The sequence below is a fragment of the Anguilla anguilla genome, chromosome 11 (assembly GCF_013347855.1).
Source record: "Anguilla anguilla isolate fAngAng1 chromosome 11, fAngAng1.pri, whole genome shotgun sequence".
Taxonomy (NCBI): Eukaryota; Metazoa; Chordata; class Actinopteri; order Anguilliformes; family Anguillidae; genus Anguilla; species Anguilla anguilla.
Genome location: NC_049211.1, coordinates 22,735,014 through 22,753,097, shown reverse-complemented (window position 1 = coordinate 22,753,097; position 18,084 = coordinate 22,735,014). Strand labels below are relative to the sequence as shown.

General features: G+C 39.6%; 1 protein-coding gene across 5 annotated transcripts in view; it reads right to left on the bottom strand.

The window, feature by feature from the left end:
* LOC118208611 (semaphorin-3F-like) overlaps window positions 1-5,165 on the bottom strand; it is an 80,994-nt gene extending 75,829 nt beyond the window's left edge. For 4 of the 5 annotated variants that reach the window (XM_035383454.1, XM_035383456.1, XM_035383457.1 and 1 more), the window contains exons 1-2: window positions 4,717-5,165; window positions 115-268 (exon numbers count right to left, since the gene is read on the bottom strand). In XM_035383454.1, the coding sequence (XP_035239345.1) occupies window positions 115-226 (112 nt within the window). In that variant the 5' untranslated portion in view covers window positions 227-268; window positions 4,717-5,165. The remainder of the gene's footprint in view (window positions 1-114; window positions 269-4,716) is intronic. The other variant, XM_035383455.1, reaches the window with a different exon arrangement.
* Window positions 5,166-18,084: the final 12,919 nt, after the last annotated feature.

Below are 18,084 nucleotides of genomic sequence, written 5' to 3'. Positions count from 1 at the left end.
ATTAAAGATCCTCCACAACCACAGAAATATTTGTATGTACTAGAAAGCAGCCACTTCTACTAAAACACCCCTGGCGAGGTAAGACCGAGACATTTTTGGAGGCACGGCCCCTACCTTTGAAGGATAGGAAGACCCGTGGTGCGGAAAGGGGTTCCCCCTGTGACCCCAGGGCCCAGAACTCCAGGAGAAGGAGGGTCCACACCCATGACAGTCCGTCTGCCAGCATTGTCCGTCTGCGTCCAGACACAGAGAGGAGGTTCGTAAGTCTCTGGAGGACAGGAGGAAGATTTAGTCAAGTCCATATTCAAGTTTACATTACATTCACTGCAGTCACATCCACCAACAAACCCAGATCAACTGCAGCACTGTTACCTGAGATGTGACTTTAAAGCATTTCAATGGACTGTTACATCATAACCAAAATGATACCTTTCTGTATTACAATAGCAACAGATAGGCATACTGATACTGAAATGATATCTCTCCGAAAAAAGAAATGATGTTATTTTTCAGGCATGGAAAAAGTTCCATCTATGACCAAATAACATTTTCGACATTTTCCAAATCTGCAGTGTGGTATGAATAAATACAAGCTGATAAGGATTTGATTATACCAAGGTACAAGTTTCATAAGCATCAGACCGAAAGTGAAACATGGCCTCCACATCTTTCCCCGTCTCTCCCCCTGTATTTCTGTCTGACATTATGCCTCCCTTTTAACCCCAGGTCCATTCCTGCACTTTACGGCTTCCTCCTCACCTAAATACATGATTTCAGCACCTCTTTCAGAGCAGATTTATGATAGCAGAGCCCATGTCTTCCCCCTTAAGGTCTGTTATTTCCCTTTGACCCTTCATCTGAGGGGAAACAGAGCATGCGACTTCAAAGACAATGGGCAGCGAAGAGCCGTCTATGGTCATTACCGTCATGTCATTAAGCTGTCCAGGTAAAGACTGACAACTCAGAGCAACAAGCTCTGCAATAAAGCTGGGATTCTTCAAAAATGTGGCTCAGTGCAGCGACTTCTAAGAATTGGCTTCATACAGCCCATTCTTTAATTGATTACCATATTAAATAATATTTATTTATTATTTTATGTATGCACATGTTCTTAACAAGAATTTAAACATCTTACCTTTGAAATATTATTCAGCAATAGAAATGTATATAATACATACTAGATCAGTTCAAACTGAGTCTTTTGCACTAGGGTCCAAGGGCAGTATCCCATATGGGAATTGAACCTGCAACTTCAGCCCACTCTGCTCCAACGGCAGACTGGGTCTTTCCTATCCCTACCCTTCATTACATCCCAGCCCCCTTTCCCCCCAAATATCTCCCAGGTCTCTAATGTCAAGTTGTATTAAATTTCCCCTACCGCTTGCACTCTCTCAGTAGTGGTGAGAGCAACGGTCAAGTGAATTCCCCAAGACTAAGAGTAGTTGGAGGGTAAACCTGAGTCAGTCAGGCTCAGAAGAGGGGAAATTGGTCTTTGGGCCCAAAAACAGGCAGTTCTGGGGACTTCCAAGGACCTTCTGGTCCCTCCTCCCCTCTCCTCTCTCACAGAGCTGGATACGGCCAGCACTGCTGAGTTCTCACTCCCAGACCCCAGCAGTGGATCCAGCAACCACCCGTGGTCAGTACAAGCATCACAGCCACAAAAATGCACCATGTAAACAATAGAGCTCTCTTACTGCCACCCCTCTGCAGGAAATTACTCCACACTTCTATAACAAAACACTATCACACCCAACCGGAACCACACCATGTGACATTATTATTTAGCCCGCATCTCTGTTTTCTTTATTGATGCCTTTATTTTTACATCATGTGACAGGTGACAATCATCCTGTGATGACAGCACAAGATTTTTCAGTCAGAATCTGATAATGCTGTAAAACTTCTTAAGGGCAGGAACATGAACAGAGTAAGAGCTGGGCCCCCGACTGGTCATCATAATACAGAGGAAGAGGATGAGGTGAATGAGGAAGAATTACACAACTTCACAGTGAAAGAGAAAGGATCGTGTTCCTTGCTCAGAAAGAAGCTATGAAATTGAAACCAGCTGTTCAAACCATGACTATTTGCAAGCCATTTGTTAACTATCCAACTGTTTATTCAATGTCAGAGCTTGATTTCCCCACATACCACAGTTAAAGTGTACAATAGACAACAAAACGAGCAATTGAGAAAATTAAACTTTATAATTACATATATCCTTCTTTGACCCTCAATCTAAAATAAATACACTAAAAGTATGCATTTCCACACTCGAAATAACAAAATACAACAGCAGGCAACTTAAAAAAGCTGGCCTCGTTAAAATAATAATAATGATGATGATGATGATGTGATATTCATAATAATAATAATAACACCAATTCCATCCCACCTATAAAAATCTACATAGCCAAAAAAAAAAACCGTCGAACGTGCCTTACTATTCTGCGCAGCGTTTATTACACTGCTTCGTAAAACAATCAGGATTAAATGGTCCCTTTCCATTTAAACACTAACAGAACTGCTCTTCAGACTACTGTTCGCGTCGGTAAATATTCAATCATTAAAACCGAAAGAGACATAGGCAAATAAAAGAAATTGATGTATCCGACGGATTGTACGCAATGGATTCAAAACTAATGTGTGAAAACAATCTTAATAGCAAACACAAACATACTAGTATGCGATTAAAAATTCTGCCAACAGACAAAGAACCCAAAAGCAATGTACGCATCTGTCGAACAACACAATATATTCATTTTTACTTTTCGGTGTGTCTTCTGTTAAAAATAAAGAAGAAAATACAAAACAGATCACTAGTAAATCAACGCCAATATTGACAGCTGCATAATGGCGATAATTAAAAAGCCAACATATGTAGCTAATCATGAAACTAAGATAAAAATATGACCGCCTTTAGCCTACAATTGGTCAAACTGATTTTACGCATGACGCAAAAGCATTGTTCTCGTTACACAAATACATGCAATGAAAATGTACAGAATGTAGTACATACTATACAGAGGGACAATACATTTAAAGCATATTATCTGATATAAGCAGATAAAAACTTACATTACAAATCTTACAGGTGTCAGGCACAACAGACATTCTATGTCAAAATAATAGGCTAATAATGATAACAAACGTTTTTGAAGAGAATGTGCATAATCGATGACAAATTCAAATACCTTCACAAACTAATCGGGGAATCAATTTTATGTTCTTGGCACATGACTTTTCAATCTCACGCTTTACTAACTTAACCAACTTTTCACACAGCATTGCTGTGAATGTCATTACACATGATTTGAGCGATGAATGGCTATAAAATCTGCTTTAAGACATGTTTTTGGCTACTGAATCCTCCTGGCACGGTCCTGTTCCGCTTGTAAACGCAGGTCAACGGGCTGTCAGGTCAAACTACCACAGAGGGCAGAAGATCGGTTTCCAAATTTAAGAGTCCCGAACCTCCAGGTAACGCTATGAACGTGAACTACCATAATATTTCGATGCGTAAAAGTATACGTGGTTAACTTTATATTGTAAAACAAAAATACCCTTAAACGTTTTCACACTAATGAACAATAGCAAGACGTGTTACATAGGCTAGTTATTAATGCAGTAACGTTTCACCTTTGTGGCACTATTCTCTAGGCCTACATGCTATTCACAGGAACGGGCCATAAGAGCAACCAATCTCGGCTACGGAGTCAATTCTATAGGCCTATCCAGCAATTGTTAAGTGCTCTACTGTAGCATGATTGCAGGGATGGGCAAGGGAATAGCTCAGCCTTACACAGCACATTCCTTTGTACTCATATAAAAACAAGCAAATGTAATTTAAGGTAAATGAATATGCTCAAGCAAGTTCATGCCAAATTATGACTGAAATAGTGTAAAAATGTTGTCATTTTGTCATGGACACGTTCATGGAAAGAAACTTTGAAAATGTTACTACTGGACAAAATAGAAACAAAACACCGAAATTATTTTCAAAAATAAGATCAGTCTTAGCGGCTTATCACAATTCACTAGTTTGCCATATAGGCTTCTCCACCGGGTGTGCACGGCTCGGATTTGATCACGCCGGGCGACCGAATTGGTTTGCTTTCCAAGAGAGCCCTACGCGTGTGAGCTTATCGAAACGCCCGCAGAACCACTTATGTATGGCCCCCAGCGATTGTGATGAACGCGTGTGCAGTCCACACATGGACTTTATATGCCAAAAAAATAAAAGCGTAACGATAACGCTCAAAATCAATACTGGCTTATGTGAAGCAGGAAAAGAACATGTACATTGCACGTTCCATAAATATACAATGTACAGTCAAATTACATTTCAGAATAACACTTCCCCTGGATATTAACTGTAAGCAAATGTTCAAAACAAACATATCAACTTATTTAAAAGTAGCCAATCTATTTAGAATGGGCATCAAATATACACAACACCAAACATTTTAAACCGCTTTAAAACAGGTAAACTTCATCAATGCATATTTACACCCCAATGTATTACTATTAACATGATGCCAAACAATATTATTTGTATATAATTTTTAAAAAGTTTTCTACTGAATTAAAAGCGCTAAAATATGAAGGCAAATGTCTGGGTACCTGTCTAATAGAAGACAAATAGATGTCTCAAACAGTTTTCCGAAATATTGCATTTTCATGAAAATTGACACGGCGCACTGAAATCGAAGTAGTTACCTGTTTGTTACTTTCCACCACAAAGTACTTCAGTTCCACTCATAAAAGTCATTTAGAAAGCAACAAACAATCCAATTCAATCGTCTTGATTTCTTTCCAAAGTTGCAAGTATAATTCCTCTGTTATAATGCTCAAGCTTGGTATTCAGCCAAGCTCGTGGAATTTCTGCTCCAATTATCAGTTGCGCTGTTGTTGTTGTTCTTTCAGTTGACACAAACAATCCCACTTGTTCACATGAAGTATTATTCCTTGCGATCTGATCGGTTTGTCCGGTTTTGACGATATCAGGCGCTGTTCTTTGACTAAGGAGCTCCTGACTGCTGGAGAAACGCGCTGGCAGGTGGATGCAATGCTCGCTTTCGTGTAAGACACACCCATGGGGCGGAGATTTACCTTTAGTGCCACCGCCCCCAGTCCCGCCCACCAAATAATGCACAAGTGTGCCTGCTGCAATTGTGGCGAACGAGAGTTGAAAATGTCTAAATACATAATTTACCGCCCGTAAGTGTTTGTATCTAAGCTGTGCAAAAATATTACTTCATATTCCCAAAAAGCACAAAGCTGTCCCATCCAATACTATTCAATCTACCGTATCCAAGTCGGAATGACCGCATACCTGTTCCTGCCTCAGGCCATGTGGAATTAGCACAACTTTGCCTGCTTGGTTTCCTGCTGTTTGTTTTAGGAATGCATTTGTTTGTTTTTAAACATTAGATTTAAACATTAGATTGTGCGCCTCTTTAGGACTTCGGCACTTTCTGGAAGTTGTGCGTAGCCTGGATCCTTTTTCAAAGCCGCTCTCCAGCTGTTCCATGCATGGGATTCCCTGCTGCCGTCACGTTGAAAACAACTGAAATTGGCTAACTAGCTCTGGAGAAGTCGATTCTACTGACATGTAGGTAATTGTGGAGCACAGGCTGCATCGTTTTAAATCAATAATATGAAGCCGTTTTAGTCTGAAGGTAGAACCATAGCAGCACTTAAGGTTATACCTCATGCAATCGAAAGGCATTTATTACAAAGGTAGTTTTTCTTTATGTAAATTGTGCAGTTATTAAGGGATTTAACGACAAAGTTTCCTACGTTATAACTGTACCTTCACCAAATTTGCTAATGTTTACTAGCTAACATTAGCTGTGTACATGCTGGCACGGTAATCGAGAGAATAAAACACTTCTGCCAATTGAACTATAGTTGGGTTAAAAAATATATATACATTTATTATAATTGAATATAATTTTTATTCAGTCATTTCGACAGCAGCATTCCATAGTCAGCTAAATTTATGACTAACCTTAATCTTTATCTAGCCCACGTTAACAATTGCTTAACTTCGCTTGAAGTTGCAATCTGCTTTCATCGTCACTTTTCAAGTGTCCATGAGAAGCAAAATGTTAAATAACCTATTGTTTAAAAAATGCTACCACTCATAGGGTTTATGTGTCAGTAAAAAGCTAAGTATTGTGACAAACTACGACAAGATAGCATTTTAAAAACTCACTGATGTCAGTTGCTACTGTGGAAAAAAACATTACTACGAAAAAATAAAATAAAAAATATGACACCAGCATTATTTTTCTCATGCAGCAGCTCCACATTTTGCATTACGGAGGAGAGGTTAGCAGTTAATACTCTGCACGCAGGGATTATCAGCGCTTTGCAGGGGATTTATGCAAAAACCTACCAAAAGCCTAACCGAAACAATGACTTACACAGTTTTAAAATTAATTGTAAGGTATTTAAGCTTTCTCTCCCCCATGCATTAACAGAGCAGAAGTCTATCTACAACCCTGATGTTTAAGAAACTGGGGGGAATGTTCTGATTCAAGGGTTCAGTCACATTGATATAAACCCCTTGGATATCTGTGCAACCTGAGAGAACCAGGTGAAGGTAATATGCCACTGTTTAGATGACATGACATAATATATCAGTCTAATTCTGTTTTTAAAGCAGCAGAGAGACTGCCTTTTTAAAAACTTTATTCAGATGGGAAACTGAGAGATGGGAATCACAGCACAAAAAGTGCGGTGGTGGGGAACTGAAGCCCAGCCTCTCAGGGGGACTGGTATGTAGGTTGAAATTACATTGCCTTACAGACTGCACCACACTTCTTGCACTGCTGATTTTGATTCAGGTGAATATCATTCCCATACTAAGAGGTATGTCACTGACTGAGGTTTGTCAATACACTTGAAGATTAAGGGTTTGATTGTGCTGTTTATTGTTCTTGTCATCCAGACCTGTCTGTCTATTCTGTCTGGGACTTTCTTTGGAGAGAATCAATATAGGACGGGTCACAGTCATAGCAGAGAGCTTCAGAGACCCCTTTGCAGACAGACATTTTTGAAGCAATGTTTGATCCTGTAAACCAATTGAGTATCTCTGCGAAAGAAACTGCATGTAATATGAATTTCTTCAGTACAGGGAATATTTTAGCTTGTATTGTGTAGTTCACTTTATAAATTAGATTCACTGCCCTTGTGAAGACCTATGAGGATGTTGAAATTCAGCATACCAGATGGAGATAATCCATCACTAAGAACCTGGCTGGCTGGAACCTGTAATTATATGGACATGTCTAATCATTCCAGGTTGGATGAACACATTTCATATCATTCAGGAATAAATCAATTAATGGGATATGCCACGAACACAAAAAAGAAAACAAAAAAGTAAGAGTCTAACCAGGCAATGATTTGAATTTGCAGTGAATATTTATTTGTCTTTGACAGCTGCTGTATTCTCTTTGAAGCAGGAATACAGGTACATGGATTCAGAGATAACTGTTGAAGAAAAGGGATAGTAAAGATAAGAGGAATATCTTCCAAAACCTTTCTGACAGCACAGGACCTGCCTTTTGATCATTTGAAAACCATATAGCCATCAACATTCTCAATGGGCTAAATAGTCCAAATTTCACCTGCTCTTGTCAGGCCCCCAACACACCTGATAAAGCAGAACCACCTTGCAAAGTGTTTGCAGTGTATAAAATTGGCTGCGGTATTGGAACTCCTACACATTTGGTGTCAATCAAGCCATGGAAACTGGTGTTCTGAAACTAGAGTATAATATAGATTGAAGATGGCTAGGAAATTCTGAAGAGCTCACAACTAACATCAGCACCGTGGAAGCTCTTTCAACTTCAATGACTATCTCTTGAAAAAATAAATTTCATTCTCAGTGGGTTTGTACCTGGGTAAATAAAAGTTAAATTAAATGTCCGCATTGCATGGAGCATAAAGTGCTCAGCTTTTCTTCAGATTATGCTATCTGCACCACAACTACATGTTTATAAATGGATTCAGATTGAATAGCAGTGATCTAGGAGGCCTCTTCCTGCTTAGGTTTTCTGTGGGTAACATAACTGCGCATAAGTTGTCCTCACCCCTGCCAATATAAATGGAAATCAAAACTATTACCTGGCCTTTTGCCAATGGATGGTATCATCTTTTGTTGCGGCATTCTGAAATAAGACCTGCAGCTTTTACAAATTTCCTGGGCAAGGATTCAAAGCCACTTCCTGTCCATTTACGGACACCTACACATGTAGTTCTTATCTGACCAGTCAGACTAAAGGAGAAAACAGTGAGTGGACAAGTCTCTGGGAGTTGAAATTCTGTGCTGTCCAGGAAAATACTTGTCACATGATTCTGTGAAAAATGAGCTTTTCGGAATGACCTCAGATATTAATCTACGTGCCAGAGGGCTGGAAATTATAGTCCAAAACCACAGTAGTTGGAGTTATTATATATAACATCTCTAAATTGTATTGAATCTCAATTCGATACAATCCATCTGGACAGCGGACGGTGGACAGCGAGGCCAGGAACTCCAGACATCTGGACTTGTGCATTGCGCAGGGTCCGATTCATATGAATGATCTGAAAACCACGACTTCCTGGACGTTGGCCCTCACCTCACATTTGCCCCATGGTGGCTGCAGGGGAGAACAGGGTTAGACTGTGGACCCCCCCCCCCCTTCAATAGCTGCATCACTAGACTCTTATTCTTTGTTTGCTTGCTTTTAATCAACTGGCTTTATCATTTCCATCATCTGTCCCACAGCGCACAGCCATCTGCCACTTGCATAAGAAGAAGGAGGAGAAATAATCGTTGAGATGAGAGCATGCCTACCTCCTGCTGGTGCATGCTGTCTAAGCACTACCTGAGTGTCTCTCTGTGCCTCCCTAAGGGCTCAGACTGAACAAACTATCAAGGGATATGTAGACAAACCAAACCAGGCTGACCCAAGAGCCTGCTAGGGTCGGGGGTAAGGGGGGGGGGGGGGCATGGAGGTTAGAGGTCACAGGGGGACAAGCCCTTCGGGAGGCTGGGATCGAGCCTAGTCGTAACCAAGGCACCAACAGCCATTGTGGAACGACGCTGGAGGATGGGGTGTTGAGTTTCGGATAGTGGATACAGCCTGACAGAATTCCGCAGTCCTTGTTGGCTGAATCCTTGTAGCTCAAGAACAGTTGTGATTGCAGTTTAAACTCTCAATTTCTCTCCCTCCCTTTCTATTATTTATGACTTCTCTCCCATTCTCCAAAACTCATGAACAGCCTTTGTTCCCCCAACTTATTCAAATCCTTGTGCTATAACTTGTCATGAAAGATTTCTTATCACTTATGAAAACATACCTATTACTTGATGTTTCACTTAAGGGTCCATGGCCATGGGATGTTTGGTTCAACAGCACTGGGGCTATTAGTCAGTAATCTCTTAAAACAATGACCTGGCCAAAAGGCATAGTTAATACAAATATATATTCTCATATACAAAACAACAATTGGGCCAGGAGGTAGGGAGATGATAAGAATTCAAATCAGTTAAAAACATACTCATTTTGATAATGCCGGCAATGCATCCTTTAAGCTTTAATAGAAGAAGCTTCATACAACTATTACAAGTTGTTTTCTTTACTCTGAATTTTTTTGTGATATGAAAAGTGCAAATGCACAACAAACAGAAGTGTACTGGGTGGGATAACAGCTGCAGGAATGAAGGAATCAGCCATGGCTGATATGACTGATTTCAGAGTTCCAGTAGCATTCGCTGTGAAATACACTATACAAACATGTAAGCTTTTAAACCTTTCTAAAGTTACCTCTAGACCTCAAAGCGTTCTATACAGAAACTAGACCAAAGAAAGATATTGGTCAATACAGCATCTTGCAAGTGAATAGAACAGCAACAGCTTACTGTAGATTGAAAACTGAAACAAAATTGAGAGCCAGTTTTTGTGATATGTTTTAACTTTTAAGCATTGCAACTAGTTTGTTTTAAAATGCAAGCACTCACATATATATATATACAACAATGACCCTTATTTAAAATAGGCAAAATGAATGTCAAATGTCTCTGACCGGCACGGTCTCATTTTAATTACTATACCCCGCATATAGTCTGGTTTTATTTAACTTCTAAATGTAAAATTAAATCTTCTGGTCGTGACAATGTCATCTGCCACTGAATGAAATACTCATATCAACATGACAAAAGTAACCTTTTCCTTTAAGGTTGAGTCTCTTAAAAATGCCTTGTCTTGCAGCCTCAATCAATTCCATCCCTCTATAGAATTTCTCTCTTGGAGACACTTGGCAAAGGTCAAATTGGAGAGATGTTTTTAATGAAAGTAAGCTGGCAGCTTCCTTTGCAGGCTGGGTCTGAAAAGTTATCTTTTCAGTGTGGGGAGAATGAAATCGCTCTCTGCAGAATAGGAACAAATGCTCAACTCTTCTGCAAAGCTATCTGCTTTACCTTCTCCTTCCAGTCTGTTCAGCCTGGAATAAAATCTGCACTTCTTTATTTTTATTACACTCAAACTATTTCTTATTAGATGATGTTCTATGCATACTTGCAGTCAATGTCTTATGTCACAGATTCTTTTTTTTCTTGATATTTTGTTTATCAGTCACTGTTACCTAGGGCAATTTTTAACAATGAATTTTTAGGGAAAAGGCATCATCAATAGCACTTCATTTGATGGTGTTGTTAACACCTTATGAAGTGTTTTTAATGTTATGCGAAAAGCATGACATTCCATACACAACAGAGAGACTTTGTGGCAGAGTAAGCTGGTTAATCAGTCCTGCAGTGAGACAGGAACACAAGGGATGTGTGTGCAGTATATGGCTGTTCTCTTACAGAAATGGAATACACTGATAATATATTAAAATGCATTATCGAGGAATTATGTCTCATAATATATAAGCAAGTAAGCAAGTTACTTTCATGATAAAATATTTCAATATGTTGTTTTTTTACATTTTGTTCTGTTATTTATTTTTAACGGGGAGGGCACATTCTGCCTTTCTTTAGAAAATTTTCCCCTTAATCGGATGGGGAAAGCTGAGAGGGCTACAGATGGCAACGGGATCACAGTACAGAAAGTGCCATGCCCACACAGGGCTAGGGGCAGGGGTCAATTTGTCTATGGGTTGAGAGCTGGCCGTGCTATGGACTGATTATGAACGCCCTTTTCACATATAGGCAATAGATTGCAGTATACTCGATTTCCATAAGGGGAAGGCATCATTAGTTTCAGATGCCTTCAGAAGTCTTTCTCCGGCAGCTCGGAGTGAAAGTCTCCTGGGTACCCTCTCCATGGGAGGAGTTGAGCTTGACTGGAGCTAGCACTGTAGAGCAGCATGCAGCCCTTCCCAATGGGAATCTGGGTTCTCCAAAAGATTTCTCCCTTCGCATGGTTCAGAGAAGCCCCCCACGCTCGTAATGTACCATGGAGGTTTCGCCTGCGTGCACAGATGTCATAATGAAAACTTTGTTTCTGTGCTGTACCGTTCCAGAGAGGACCTGCATGAAGACCAGATGCCAGTCTAACTAGATCCCCTGCTGAAAACTGATACTGAAGATATCTTGGTCTGGAGGAAGAGCTCATTACCCAGGAGATGTCACTGGTAAATACACACACTGCTAATGAACAAAATTTGTGTGTTCACACTGGGGCCTTAACTATGTGATAACAAACAGCAGTTCCACCAGTCTTGGCCCTGGAAGTGTATTGAAACCCTGTCCAGTGCCCTTGGCTCTGCATTGTGGTCGTCAGGAGAAACAGGACTCACCAATAATGTAAAGCACTAATAATCTAGTAGCATGTAAAACACCAGCTTTTATCAGTATTGACGCGGCTTTATTATTGTATTGTAAAAATTGTTTATACAAAATACCCTCTGTGAAAGTAACATTTTTTTATTTAATTCAAAAATATATATTATTAAGAGAGGGTTTTACCTTTAATTAGTATCAGATACATTTTCTCATAGCCTCACAACTACTCTCATAGCCTCATAACAGTTCATAACTACATTACTACTGATTCAGTAAGACTAGTGTGACCTATTTGTTTATTTATTTAAAAACCAAATGCATGGATTGCTGCTGTCAAGCATGTAATAAGATTTCCATTGTTGGGGTTTACCACTAGTAAGGCAGTCATGTAAAGTGCAAGATTTAAAATACCATGCCTTTACATGTAAAAATGACTGTTTTACAACAGCATAAAAAAGGGTAGAAGCAACATTAGGAAAGGTTGTTTAAAGTTTGGCCTCATATTTGATGTTATTAACGCTCCATTTTTAAATTTGATTACTTTTTTTCTGGCCTTCTGCCTTCAAGCTAAAGCCAGTGACTATTACCACAAGCTTGAGATTCACATGAGATGTAATTAAGAATGTTCATTATTGATAAGGTCCAGACGCTAGCACACACACAATACCTCTCTCCTGTCCCTTTGGCCGAATTACCCTGTTGAATTTAATGGAAGAACATGAAGTCGTCCCTCAGCCTCAACAAGAAAGCTGTTACCTTACGGTGTGATAAGACATTAAAAATTCACTTCACTGCTGGGTTTTGACTGCTCTGCCAGCAGATTCATTAGCATTTAAATGGGGAAAGATAACACAGTAGCTGGCAGAATTGTACTTTGAACACAGAGGTGATTCTCAGCTTCATTAAAAATACAAGATCTTAAAGGGAAACTTGAAGGTGGATTTTAAAAGTTTAAAGTGGTTTAAGACAGCAGAACTCTACAGCTGGAATAATGTACAGCTGCTTCTGCTTGACTCAGGCTTAAATGATCTATGAAAGTGCCTAGGATCCCGTCTTTTTCACATTCCTTTTTTCATTCTGAAGGTAGTTGATGGGAATGATGAAAAACTGTGGGACAAAATGATCAATGTATGTGTGACTATTTGAGAAAGAGAATCTGAATATGGCAGGCCTGTAAAAAGGTATAATTATAACATTTATATAAAATTGTGTTATATTTAATACTTCATAAATACTAATGTATTCAAGTATTTTTTCTATGCACTGTGAAATGCTTGGACAAATACTGGCAAAGATTAATCTATGGTCATGCTGATAAAGCTTGTTTTGGTGAGGAAAAATGTATTGAATTGAGAAAGATATGCATTGACTTCATGAATGGGGAGGTCTGTGAGAGGTCGACTGCAGAAATGGAGGGAAGAAGGGGACTGGAGGGAGTGAGAAAGTCCCATGTGGAGAGAGTGATGTGTCACAAGGGTGTTAATGTACTACGCTGGGAGATGAACAGTCAGCTGACCCACAACGGCCCTGGCTATAAACACTGCCACATGTTGAGATCTAGAGTATTACAAGGCATGTGGACATGGATCTGTGTGTGTGCATGTGCATGTGCGCGTGCGTACGCGTGTGTGTGTCTATGGGCATATGACTTTATGTACTGTATGTGTGCGCGCGTATGCGTGCACTTGCGCGTGTGTATTTACACATTTACGTGTGTGTTTGTGGATACCGATGGTTCTGGAGATCAGTTTTTGTATGTAAAAAGAACTCTTCACATCACCTGTTATTCTCTATTAGCCGCCAATGTTTGGTTGAAGCTGACAGTTCTGAAGTAACATGGCTTTAGGCTGAGCGGTCAATTAATTAGTGTGCAATTAATGTTAAAGCTGTATTTAATTGGTATTTAAATTGAATTTAATCTTGCTATATGATGAAACTGGTAAGTTACAAATGAATCCTGTCTTTTTCCGGGAAACGATATTATACATTTTTTTCCTAGTATTGCACATCCATCCATTTTTACAATCCGACACAGTATAATAACAAAGTTGTAAAGTGCACTGTCGGCAATAACAAATGTTTTCTTTGAAAATGGATTGAGGCTTGTTCCCATTACCTGTGGTTCTCAAGATTGTGCAACAGTCGTCCTGTTGTTGCTGGCAGCCTGATGTACCTCCTGAACTTTCCAGCCCACAGTGGCTCTTTCCCCTCTCCCCGTCTTCCCTCACAAACCCACAGCTGACCCAGACCACAATGTGAGAACATTGAGGAAACAACTTGGATTTTCTTCCATGTTTCACACATCAAGTTAAAAGAGGCGAGCAAGCCACTCTCCTCCAAGCTGCATAAACAGTCCGGGTCCCAGTAGTACATGATATATGCATGGTCATATGATTTTCTTAAAAAAAAAAAAAAAAAAAAAAACACGAAAATGAATTACATGCCAATTTTACTATAGCCTTTATAACCACAATCTCTATTTCAGATTGTGTATTGTGGAGAACACTGGAAAATTGAGGGGGATTTTGTTTTAAAATATATATTTTTTAAGAATCATGCTACAATTTCTTTGCATTTTGTAGGCTTTGATATTGTGTGATCTTTTACATCCTCTAAGAAAGTTGTAATGGTGAAATCACAGGGGTGTAGGCCAGAATGAGAAGTATGTTAGTACCCAGTTAACAAACCGTAGACATTGCATTTGGGATAGCCAAAGGTTTCAGACTTCAATAATGTTATAAGTCTAAGCCAGTATTACCCTTTGACAAGTCAGGCTAGTTGCTGTTGCATTATAATGACAATAAAGAGTTTGTTACCCTCCATATTTAAAAAAAAGCTCAGTATAAACACAAAAATGACCTCTGGCTCACCCGAGAGTGCTTGTTTCATTTTCATGGATGTAATATTATCAGTGTGACAAACGGCCGTGAGATTGAAAAGGCCTTGTGATCGCACTGAGTCCTGTCTGATCCAATGTGTGTTTGCCTCTGTACTTTGCATTTTCCATTCTTTTCTCTCTCTCTCTAAAAGTTTACACTATTTCAAAGTTTCTTTATCAGCAGAGTGGCTAAACTTTTAAATATTGATTAAATTATTGAAGGTAAAGCTTTGAAAATGGGACCATCATTTTTTCAATGTACAATACTTTAAGAGCGGTGTATCAGTATAGATGAACATTTGTACTGGTTTGTACATATTTTTAATGAATTTTAACATTGGCTAAATATTTGCTGCTTTTTGTGAACAGTGAGTTGCCTTTCAAAATATTCATGACAAGTAATTGTTGTGTATTGAGAATGAACATACCCAGTAAAATATTCAATGTTCATTGAAGTCTGCATGAGTTTATATGAATCCAAGAGGGATCAAATGTGCTCTATCAGAGTACAGAGTTCAGTTTAACATTGAAAATCTTACTGTGTTTGGGTAAACATGCCGGTTGATATTCGCCCTTTTCTTGGCTGTGTTACTGTGTGGTCCACTGGGCTGACAGACAGTGAGGCAGTAAAAGGGCAGTGAGAATCATTCCGATTTAAAAACAGCTGCCTGGCTCTCGGCCTCACCTGAACCGCCCCCAGAACCCCCCTCCCCCCGCCCCGCCCCGCCCTGCCGTGCCACTGCCATGCCAGCCTGTCTGTGCATGAGCCCGGCGTCTCTCCGTGGGAGAAGTGCCAGGGCTATTTTCTGTGCCACGGGGCACTTGGCATGCCCAGGAGGGAGAGCTGGAGAGAGAGAGGGCCGGGGAGAGTGGGAGGGCAGCGGGCCGTCATCTTGCCGCCTCCACCTGCTCCTCAGAGGAGGTGCAAACAGGTGCTGAGGGGGGCCTCCTCAAAGGGCTCCTGTTATATCAAAGAAAGGAAGAGCCTGGAGTACACTAATTAGCTCAGGGCCTTACAAACACATCTGTCTTCGATAGGCCCTAACATTCAAATTTTTTCATGTAATTTCTTTTAATTAGCATTTTTTAATTACCATTTTTAATCTGCGTTTTAAAATGCAGGTTTAATTTTTCTCCCAAAATTCAAATTGTATTTTGTGCCTCTTGAATTGTGACTTCTATACCACCAGCACATGGATACCAGGAATACTGCAGCAGATAAACATGTACTCCTCTGTTAAGCTCAGCCAAAACCAAATAGATGACTTCTCCTGCAACAGTCAAAATACATACTCTATTTTAAACACACAGAAAACACAAAAACACTTTTCCCACATCACTTGCTCCCATGCTGCCTTACTCACACCACTCTCAAGTCATGTCCTGCCCAACATCCCCCATCCCATCACACTTGCTGTACCTTACCTATAAGGCAGTTTGGCAGTTTGCTTCATTCCAACTTCTGTCAAGTGAAGCCGTCTTCTGTGAACTCCATTACAATTGACACAGTTGACTTCACTTCAAATTGCTTTCCTGGCATGAGTCACATTTCTGTATGTACTGCCAAGGCTAATAACCTTGAAACCTTGAAGAGTCAATTTTGTCCAGAGTTGAATTAATCAATACAAGTGTGCTCTGGAAGACTGACAGTCCCCTCCAAGTATTCCTGACACCACTTATTTTCACTTATCTAGGTTTTTAAATCTCTTTGTGAGACGGCCTGTTGAGAGTATTTCTTGTACTTTAAATGTGAAGGTGATTTACTGACACATAGTGCCAGTAAGTTAAAAGCAGTACTAAACTACAAAGGCTGCATGGCATCCTGCATCCCCAAAGTCTCATTTATGAATGAAGTTGTTGGTAATTGCTGTGGTGAAAAGCAGATCATATCAGGACTGGGTAGGTCCTACCATAGAAAAACAGACTACATTTTTTAAAGAAAAACAGATGGCTTCAGCATAACTTTGCATGATAACTTTAACACTTGAATTAAAAACATTCATGCCAGTCTTGTACACAATACAAAGCAGTTTTTGTTCTTCTGAACAAAAATCAGTGCCTTTGATAGTTCTGGAAAACAACATGCTTATTGAAATCTCATAATGGAGCGTACATAGCTAAGATGAATGTTGATAAGCATACACAATTATAGCCTTTGTGTTCTTCCATTTTTTATATCTGTAACAGATTAATGGCTGACAGGCATTGTAATTGTGTGCAGACATGTTTTACTGGAATTTCATATGCAACAGTTAATATGCTGTAACATCTTAAACATGTTCATAAATATCTATAAGAGAAGGCTTCCATGTTGTTCAATCAGTGAAGCTGTTTGACAGCATCGTTAGCTTATGAGAGTCTATGCTGTGTTAACCCTTACCAGGGGCCTGCACTGCTGTGATGTAATTGCCTTTGTCCCACCATGATTAGAGAGGGTTTAAGCTGGCCAGGGACCCTAAATTGCATTAGTTCTGCTAATGGCACATCACAATTACTCATGGGACACCAGCAGTTCTCAGTAAGGCACTTGCCTGTTCTCTGATTTCTGCTAGCTCTCCAGTAGTACCGTGTGACCTGTGGTGCTGAAAGTAGTCACAAGTTGTCAGGGGTGGTTACATTGGATATTGAATGTAGTTTCTTTTTTAATCTCACTAAATGAACTGCCAAAGAGAAGTCAATTGCTAGAACTAGAACTGCCATTTACCATCTCCTCATGTCATGATGTATTTCAACAAACAGTGAAGCAAGAAATCGGTTTAGCTATTTAATAGAATTTTAGAATAGTACGTTTTGTATTTCTGTATAAAAATGGATAAGCTAATATGCAGTTAATTAATGACATTTGTAATTACTATTAGATCACAATGCTTTAGTCCCAAGTACCTCTGCCAGTATTTTTGTCAGCCAACATAAACTGACCCTTAGAGGCCTTCCTGTAAGCAGTCTCTTAGCTGGAGGAATGTGTGTGTGGTGCTAAACCCTGCTCCATGTCCTTCCACACCACGGTAAAAAAATATCAGCTGACATCATTCTCGCTCCAAATGAAGTGTGCTGAGAATCTGGCTGGTGAATATGCAATGTTTGGAAGGAATATGTGGATTTATAGACAGGGAGCTAGGAGTATTTGTTTGAGAGAAATCCAAAATGACTCCCATAAACCCCAAATATTTCAGAGACCAGGTAGAAAAATAGGACTTCTACAACAAAATATGCCATATCATCATAACCTCCATCAAAATAGCATTTATTAGTGATATTAGTATCTTTATTTGTAAGATTTTAATTAGTTTAAAAAAAAAAAAGATAAGTAACGGTGACAGTAGCAGAATAACATTTGGCTCAATGTCTGTTTGTCCCATGTGTAGTTTCTCAGTAATTCCGTAATTCCGTTTCCTCCTGATATCCAATAGTCTTCTGAATC